The 9,783-nt window shown below is 42.1% G+C and overlaps 1 protein-coding gene across 1 annotated transcript; it reads left to right on the top strand.

Moving 5' to 3' along the window:
* The first annotated feature begins 707 nt into the window (after nt 1-707).
* Nucleotides 708-1,922, top strand: Olfr56 (olfactory receptor 56). Its single transcript, NM_010999.3, has one exon. The coding sequence runs from the start codon at nt 729-731 to the stop codon at nt 1,674-1,676; it is 948 nt and encodes a 315-aa protein (NP_035129.2). The 5' UTR covers nt 708-728; the 3' UTR covers nt 1,677-1,922.
* Nucleotides 1,923-9,783: the final 7,861 nt, after the last annotated feature.

The following is a 9,783-nucleotide window of genomic DNA, read 5'->3' on the forward strand; positions in this document are numbered from 1 at the left end:
AGTTTTCTGTCTAGCATGGGGTTTTGGGCAAGACCCTATATCAAAAACAAAACAAAACAAAACAAAAAAACAAAATAACTAACAAAAGACTGAGGAACAACCCAAGCTTTTATTTCATATGTGTGTGTGTGTGTATATATACATATATATGAATACACACACACACACATATATATATGTGTGTGTGTGTGTGTGTGTGTGTCTACATGTAGATATGCCACATGTGTGTGGATGGGTTTAGAGGCCAGAGCAGGGCACTGGATCTCTTGGAGTCAGAGTTACAGACACATGTGCATTGACTAAGGTTGGTTCTTGGAACTGAACTCATGTCCTCTGAAAGAGCCACAAATGCTCTTATCCACTGAACCATTTCTCCAGGCTCCCATCCCAAAGTCTTTCCCATCTTTCTTCACAGTATATAAGTTTTCTTTTGCATAGGAAATAGACTCGGGAGTGTTAAATTGTGATCCCAGCTATTTAAAGTCGGTGCTGTATGGTAAAGCCAAGAGGCTACTGGCTGAAGGAGGATTGTCCAATATCTCTGTGACTCAACAAAAATAGATTCTATCGTTCTTGGTATCGAGGTAGACAAATATAAACATGAAATATTTTTTGCTGAATTACAAAGCTGTATCTCATTGAAGTAGAAGGATTCCGAAGCAAAGGCATGGTGCTTCATCTCAGAACGTCTCTGCATCTATTTTCAGGTGTTTGTGAATCACTGAACCATGGGAATATGGCTGAACGAATCGTCTGTAGATGGGTTCATCCTCCTAGGCATCTTCTCCCAGAGCCAGACTGACCTTCTCCTCTTCTCCACAGTTATGCTGGTCTTCACCGTGGCGCTCTGTGGAAATGTCCTCCTCATCCTACTCATCTACACTGACCCCCGACTCCACACCCCCATGTACTTCTTCCTCAGTCAGCTCTCCCTCATGGACCTCATGCTGGTCTGTAACATTGTGCCAAAGATGGCAGTCAACTTCCTGTCTGGCAGGAAGTCCATCTCTTTTGCCGGCTGTGGCATACAAATCGGATTTTTTGTCTCTCTTGTGGGATCAGAGGGTCTCTTGTTAGGACTCATGGCTTATGATCGCTATGTGGCCATTAGCCACCCACTTCACTATCCCATTCTCATGAGCCAAAAGGTCTGTCTCCAGATTGCTGGAAGTTCCTGGGCTTTTGGGATCCTTGATGGAATAATTCAGATGGTGGCAGCCATGAGCCTGCCCTACTGTGGCTCACGGTATATAGATCACTTCTTCTGTGAAGTGCCGGCTTTACTGAAGCTGGCCTGTGCAGACACCTCCCTTTTCGACACCCTGCTCTTTGCTTGCTGTGTCTTTATGCTGCTTCTTCCTTTCTCGATCATTGTGACTTCCTATGCTCGCATCTTGGGGGCTGTGCTCCGTATGCACTCTGCCCAGTCCCGAAAAAAGGCCCTGGCCACTTGTTCCTCCCACCTGACAGCTGTCTCTCTCTTCTACGGGGCAGCAATGTTCATCTACCTGAGGCCAAGGCGATATCGCGCTCCTAGCCATGACAAAGTTGTCTCAATCTTCTACACAGTTCTTACTCCTATGCTCAACCCCCTCATTTATAGCTTGAGGAACAGGGAGGTGATGGGGGCACTGAGGAAAGGACTGGACCGCTGCAGGGTTGGCAGCCAACATTGAAAAGCCATGGCCTAGTGCCTGGCTGTGTTGCCTGATGTTTGCCTATACATTGGTAAGGCATCTTTGTTTTGTGAATCTCTGTTTCTTTATAGATAAAACAGAATCACGACATGTCCCTTTACCACAAGGATTTTGAAGGGACCACTTCCAATGAATCTGAAACCCCATAGGGGAGCGTTGCTACACTATTCATGTCATTATTGATTGTTTGTAACATCCTTGAATTAAACTTACTCTATTTCTCAGTTATTATTGGTGATAGTTGTCTTTTATTGAGTGCTTACTAAGGACTGGAATTGTCTTATTATTCAGTTCAGTACTATTTAATAGGTAATTTAGGATAAGAAATGTGAGTGTCTTAAATGGGATTTTTCTCGATGACAAGGAATGAGTTTCTATAGTATTTGAATATGTTTAGCTTGCTCTCTCTCTGTGTCTCTGTCTGTCTGTCTCTGTCTCCCTCCTCTCTCTCTCTCTCTCTCTCTCTCTCTCTCTCTCTCTCTCTCTCTGTGTGTGTGTGTGTGTGTGTGTGTGTGTGTGTGTGTGTGTGTGTGTGTGTGTGTTCTAGTCAAGGCTATAGAAACTGTCAATTAAAATGTTGTTTAGGGACCAGTGAAATGGGTCAGCAGGTAACTTTTGAAGCAGGTAGCTTCAAAGCCTGACAACCTGAGTTTGATTCCAGAACCCACACAGTGAGAGGAGAGAGCTACTTCCACAAGGTGTCCTCTGACTTCACATGTACTCCAGGACACACATGTATTTGCATACATACATACATACATACACAGAAAACATGTAATCTTACAAGAACCTGAGTGAGTGTATCGTTTAAATCTTGGGGAGATGTGCTTCTTGGGGTCCTTCCCCTATCTCCAAATTCAGTGTTCATCTTTTTCATGACTTGTAGTTCTTTTTTTTCTTACAAAGACTATGACCTTAGGAGACATGTGAGGCACAGATATTGTTTTCCCTTCCCTGAGCTTTCTTTTTACTTTTGGGTAGTAATTGGGTAATAATTACTCTTGGGTAGTAATTTTGATGCACAAAAGTTTTTAAGATTTTATAAAGTCCAGTTTTTGTTCTGCTTGTGGCTTTGGCATTGTAACTGAGAGTCCACTGTGATATTCAAGGCCATGAATATTGACTTCCACATTTTAAGGATTTATTGTTTTCAGCCTTATATTTAATTCATTGATCCATGTACAGTCTATTGTGGTATACCGTATAAGAGCTGAACTTCATCCTTTTTGTATGTGGATGGATGTCCAATTTTCCTAATGTTTGTTGAAAATACAGACTTCTTCCTCCACTAAATGACATTAGCATCCTTGCCAAAAGTGAGTGCACTATGAATGTGTGAGTTTATTTCTGACCTCAACGTTCGCTTCCAGTTTTCTTTCTATCCATGTTTATACCAGCAATGCACAGTTTTGATTGTTCCCATTCCACTGTTGTGTTTTGTATTTTGAAATTAGTGACTTGGAAGCCTCCAACTTTGATCTTTTTCAAAATTATCTTTCTACTGGGATTTCTGAAAATTTCCATAAACTTAAGAATTGACTTCTCCATTTAAAAAAAAGCCATTGGAATTTTGATAGCAATTTCATTGGATCTATATATCACTTTGAGTAGTTTTGTCATCTTAATTATGTCAGATATCTTGATCTGTAAACACTGGACAATCTCATTGTTTAGTTAAATGGTGTGTGTTTTTGTTTGTTTGTTTGTATTTTATTCTTGGGTGAATAATTGAATTTACTGCCTGCTCAATAGGAGAATATTTGTGTTTTCATTGTAAACCTAGTCAACTAACTGTGGGAAAGGTCATAGACTCAAGAGAAGAACCTATTACTCCTATTTTCATATATATAGTTTGTCTTTTGTCTTTTGAGAAAAGCTCTAGTTATGTTGCCCTGGCTGGCCTGGTACTCACTATATAGAAAAGGCTGACTACAGAGCTCTGTCTGCTTTTGCCTCATGAGTGTTGGGATTAAAGGCATGTGCCACCATGCCCAATCCTCAGTATAATTTATAACTGCATTCAAATACTTATCCTTATGCCCGCCAATAGGCATAGCTGTCATTCCTCATCCAAGAAGCTTCATTTTGCAGCAGATGGACACTATGGCAGAGATCCACAGCTGGTCAAAACATAGACAATAAGGGACTATAGGTGCCCAGCCCCAAGTCATCTGCAAAGCAACCCCTATACCTAACACTCAGGAAAAGTCATGGAAGAGGGAGACAAAAGATTATGAGATCTGGGGGACTAGGATTTCTGTTGTGACATAGTTGTGTCTTCTAGACACTATGGATACGGAGACTATGATTGCCTAAAAAGACATGCACAGTGACAACGCCAGTTGACATGCCAATGCAGATGAGGAAATTTCACAGTGCCTCACCCCTAGATGAAGAGCTATAGTCCATCAATGGCTCCTGAGGGTGGGAGAATAAGTTTTCACCAGGGATGCGCTCCCTCATAGGTTACCCAATTCCACTCTAGGCACAACACTAAATGGACTCAGTAGTGTACACATGTGTGTGTACAATTTGTACATACATGTGACAATAAGAATTAAAGATGAAAAGGCCACGGGTTTTAGAGAAAGCTGTGAACATGGGAGCAACTTGAGTGGAGTAGGAATTAAGTGGATACAGTACTCATATATAAAAAATTTAAAAACAAAAAATTTAAATGATAAAACATCCTATGCCACAACCAAGTTGATTTCATCTCACAGATGCCATGTTGGTTTTGAGCGAATCAGTAAATGTAATACCACATGCAAATAGAACGAAGGAGAGAGATCAATGATCATCTCAACAGATACAGAAAAGGGCCTTGGACAAAGTTCAGCATCCTTTCATAATCAAATCCCTGAAGTCACCAGGATGAGCAGGAACACACTTTAATTTAATAATGCACACACACACACACACAGTCACACAGGTCAGCAAAGGGATGACAAACTGAAAGCCTTTTTTCTAAAGCCAGGAATGAAGCAAGGAGGCCACCATCACTGCTCTTCTAGTGCTGTAAGATTTAGAGCAGCATTAGAAGAAAGGAACGGGAAACAGACAGGAAAGGAAGAGAACAGAGTGTCTGTTTGCAGATGATATGGCTAAAAGACTCTGCTGACTCCACCAGAAAACCCTTAGATCCAAAAAACACTTTCAACAGAGAAATGAGATGCAAAATCAACATACCAAAAATCTTTAGTTTTTCTACAGACCAAAACCAAACTTACCAAGAAAGAAATTGAGGTGGAAGAGAAGGTGGGAGAACCTATTTAAAGCTAACAATAGCTTTAGAAATATTTAGAAATAGGGGCCAGGGGATGGCTAAGGACCTGAATTTGGACTCTTGTCTCACACATAAAAATCCAGATACCCCCATACTCGTCTGTAATCCCAGGGCTGAGAGGTAGATCATGGCAGGTCCCTGGAATTCTCAGGCCAGGCAGCCTTGCCCAGTCAGTGAGTTTTAAATTCAGTGAGAGACCTTGTCTTAAAAGATTGGGTGGTGAGTGAGTGAGAAAGACCCTGACATCAACCTTTGGCTTTACACACACACACACACACACACACACACACACACACACACACGTGTTTACACAAGAAATAGAATGAATGTAACCTAAAGGAGTCAAAAGACTACTACAACTAAAACCTTAAAGTACTGTTAAAAATCAAAGAAGATAGTAGAAGATGTAGATATCTCCCATGCTCATGGGTCGGTAGAATTAATGTTGTAAAAACCAGTCCTGGGTTCAATGTATTTTCACAGAACTAGAAAAAACAATCCTAAATCATAAAATCCACACAAAGGACTCTAAATAGTCCCAACAATTCTCAGCATAGACAGAAATACTGGAGTGATCACAAAGCCTGGACTCAGAAAATGCTACAGAGTCAAACTGGTATAACTGCATGGTACTAGCACAAAAGCAGACATGTGGAAGAGACCAGTGGAATAGAGGGCCCAGAGAAAAAACCCACACAGCTGTAGCTCACTAATTTTGGCAAAGGTGTCAAAACTATGTTGGGGAAAAGAATGATCACTGTGTGTGTGCATGTGTGTATTTTATATGTGCACCTCTGTGTGCATGCAGAGACCACAGAAAGATTCTCAGTGCCTACTCTGTGTCTCTCCACTGTGTTCCATTGAGGCAGGCTATTTCACTGAGGTATGTTGTAATCAATAAGCCCTGGCTATCTCCCTGTCTCTGCCCATCATGACACTGGGATCACAAGTGTGCCTGGCTGGCCACAGGTGACCCTAGGACAGTTCTTTTAACAATGAGGCTAAGAAAACTAATATCTGCATATGGTGGAATGATACTAGATCCATTTCTTTCACTAAGTCAATTCAAAGACCTTGATATAAGACCTCAAACTCTAACATGGCTAGAAGAAAGGAACACGAGATATAGCATGTAAAGTACTCTCTGAAAAGGCAAAACACAGGATACAATCCAAATACTGATAAACAGAAATGCATAAAACTAAACAGCATCTGCATAGTAAAGGAAATGATCGCCAGAGTGAAGAAACAGCTAAGGGCTGGAGAGATGGCCCAGTAGTTAAAAGTGCTTGCTGTTCCTGACGAGGACCAGAGTTCTTTTCTCAGCATCCACATCAGGCAGCTTATAAGCACCTATAACTCCAGCATCATGGGATAGGATGAGTTTTTATAGCTTTCATAGGCAACAGTGTGCATACCCGTCCTCACATATGCATATAATTTAAATTTACAAAGAAACAGTCAATAGAACAGGAAAAAAAAAAAACTTTGCTAGTTATACATCCTACAGGGAACTAATATCCAGACCCTATAAGGAACTCCTAAAATGAAATACACAACCCCCTAAACTATTTAATCATTAACTGACCTAATAACTCAATAAATGACTCTCCAAAGAATAAATAAAAGTGACCAGTATACATGTAAATAAAGAAAATATCCAATAAAAAACAAACAAACAAAAAAGTGGCCAGTATGCATTTTAAAAGGGGTCCAATATTCTTAGCCATCAAAAAAATGCAAATTGAAATGTCATCAGGATTTCAGTTCTCCCCATTCAGGATGGGCACCGTCAAGAAAACAAATAGCAGCAAGTGTTGGTGATGATATGGGGAAAGGAGAGCCCTTATACAGTGCTGGTGGGAACGAAAAATGATGCTGTCACTATAGAAGTCATCGTGGAGGTTCCTCAAAAACTAAAAATAAAATTACCATACGACCCAGCTGTCCCTCTCCTGGGTATGTACCTGAAGGACTGAGTCAGCATACCATGGGCATACTTTTACATCCATGTTTGTATTGCTACACTACTTACAATAGCTGAGAAACTGAACAAACCTAGCTGTCTGCCATGAACCCGAAGGGTGGAGAGATGTGCTACATGCACTCAATGTGATTTTATTCAGATGTAAGTAAAATTGAGAACAACATGCTAAGTGAAATAAACTAACTTCAGAAAGACAAATATGGCATGTTTTGTTATTTTTTCTTTCAGAATTTCATTCGGTATATTTTTAGAATATTCTTCTGTGTCTCCCAACTCCTTCCAGATTCCCACCCACCTAGCTACCTACCCAACTTCATGTTTTTCCTTCTCATTAAAAGAAAAAAAATAAAAAGAAAACAAGCATGGAATTCAGTTTGTATTGGTTTTCTAAGCTTGGGGAGGGGGTGGGAATTGACCTGCAGTGTGGTAGATATACCCAGTGTCACTCCATTGAGGATAAATGCTTTTTCCACTCCCAGCTGCTATCATTTGTGAATGGTTCCTTGGCTAGGAGAGGGGCTGTGTGTCTACCTCTCCTCCTGTGTGCTGGGATTTTGTTTGGCTTGAGCTCATGCAGGTCTGGTGAATGCTCTCCCTCCCTCCCTCCCTCCCTCCCTCCCTCCCTCCCTCCCTCCCTCCCTCCCTCCCTCCCTCCCTTCCTCCCTCCCTCCCTCTCTCCCTCCCTCCCCCTCACTGTTCTCTCTCTCTCTGTCTTTCTGTCTCTGTCTCTTCTGTCTCTCTCTCTGTCTCTGTCTCTCTGTCTCTGTCTCTCTCTCTCTCTCTCACTCGCTCTGTGTGTGTGTGTGTGTGTGTGTGTGTGTGTGTGTGTGTGTGTTTGTGTATTAAAGGGGAACCTGAGAGGAGAGGAACAGTTTGCAAAATGAACGGGGGCGGGAGAGGGGAGAAACAGAGAAGGAGGTAGAATTCACATAGCCTGAAAGCAGAGTGGTTACTATTTGGGGAGGGGGCAGATGAGCAGCCATAGGGAGGCAAGAGACTTCGGGGAAGACAAATAAGTTAGAAGATACTTGTATCCAAATGCCATGATCTTTCCCAGGCTTTAGAGGGAATGAAGGGAAGAGGCACTAGCAACTCTAAGTTTTAGGACTTGCAATGAGGAGATAACTTTATGTTATTTAATTTTCACAGCGTGGGAAATGTATTGGTTAAGTCACTTTCCCAAGGTCAAACCTAAGTAAGATTCTCATCTAGCTTTGTCTGATATTGTCTATCTAGCAATTGATGTGTTATGTTGTTTGTTTGTTTGCATTGTTTTCTGAGACAGGGTATCACTTTGCCCAGGCTAGCCTCAAAACTACAATCTTACTGCTCCAGCCTCCCAAATACTGAAGATTTCTTAGTATGAATGAAGTCCATTTTGCTGTGAGCTTACAGGATGGTGGGCAGAAGGCAGACAATAGCAGAGACAACTGTTCTTTGGGCATGTTTGCTGTATCCTCCTGGGAACTGTACCGAAAGACAGTAGATTGAGCATTTAGGGAAGGGCCAGTGTAACTACCCTAAGTGGGTTAGGAAATAGGAAGATACAGAAGTGGGCTCCAGAATATTGTAGGCGCACTGCTGATTCTACTCACATATATCACGTAACGGATGTCAAAGTAAACTGCATCCCAACACAGAAGCCAACGCTGCCTACTTGTTTTTGGAAGAAAACCCATTATTCTCAAGTTGGTCCATAGAAACCCTCATACCCTAGTTTCCACTATGTCTTCCCCTGGGATGGAGTTTGTTGCAGCCCCAGAGATGATCAGAGAACTTTGCAGGAAGCTCTCTTCCCTCAGAGGTTTAATTTCCAGAGACTGGGACAGAGGTGTGGCGGAGGACAGGTCTCTGAGGACTTATCAAAGCAGAAGCAACTTTCTTTCCTCAGAGAGATGACAATGGGTGAGAGCCATCAAGGGATAAAACCTCTCCGTCAGGAGCTGGCCTTGGCCCTGGCAAAGGGTCACATCTGCAGGCAAGAACTCTGTCTATTCTTGTTCTCCTAGTCCATGGTTCTTCCGTAAGACTAGAGTTGATGCTTCTAGAAAGCATTTCCCTAATCCCTAAAGATAGTTCCAGGCTTTTAGGGAGGACTTTTCTCTTTTCGGGGTTTGCTGTAATCCTTTTCTCAGCATCTCCTTCACATCTTTGTGCATCTCTTCAAAATCTTGCCACAGCCGCTTAGAAAGCACTGTGTCTCCACAACTCCTAGAAGATGCGAAGAGCCATTCTCCTATGAAAAAGGAGGCTTTCTCCTACACGCTTCTCTTCCTTGTTTCCTAAGCTTCTTGCTCTTGATTTTCAAATCCTCCTCTCTCAAGGAGATGGAAGTACTTCAGCTTGTCTGCGTGGAGATCACCCTGAAGATCTAAGTCACTGACTGGAGCAGCTGCTGCTGGGTAGTTGCTGTGAATGGATTCTGCTTACTAAACCCACTAAAATACTGATTGGTGCCCTTCCTGGTTCCCCAGCGCTCCCTACTGTCATTGTTCCTGTGTTTGCAGGTGAGATTCTTCCTCTTTGCATCTTGGTCCTCCCTTCCAAGTCCTTAAACACCATCAATATCTGTGCGCAACCCACACTAGTCCTGACACTCTTTCGCTTACACCCCTTCAAGTGTAGAAGTCTGCGTGTCTCTGTTAGGCTCCTAACATGGTAGGTTCTTTGACCTAATCCTTTACTCTTTGAGTAGAATTAGAGAAGACACGACTGTCTTATTAGTTCATCATATAAAGCTGGGAGTGTCACTGAAGGGAGGTAGCATTCTCAGAGTCCTGTCATAGGTTTTAGGAAGAGTGAGCATAACTTGG

This window comes from Mus musculus, chromosome 11 (assembly GCF_000001635.26).
Source record: "Mus musculus strain C57BL/6J chromosome 11, GRCm38.p6 C57BL/6J".
Lineage (NCBI taxonomy): Eukaryota > Metazoa > Chordata > Mammalia > Rodentia > Muridae > Mus > Mus musculus.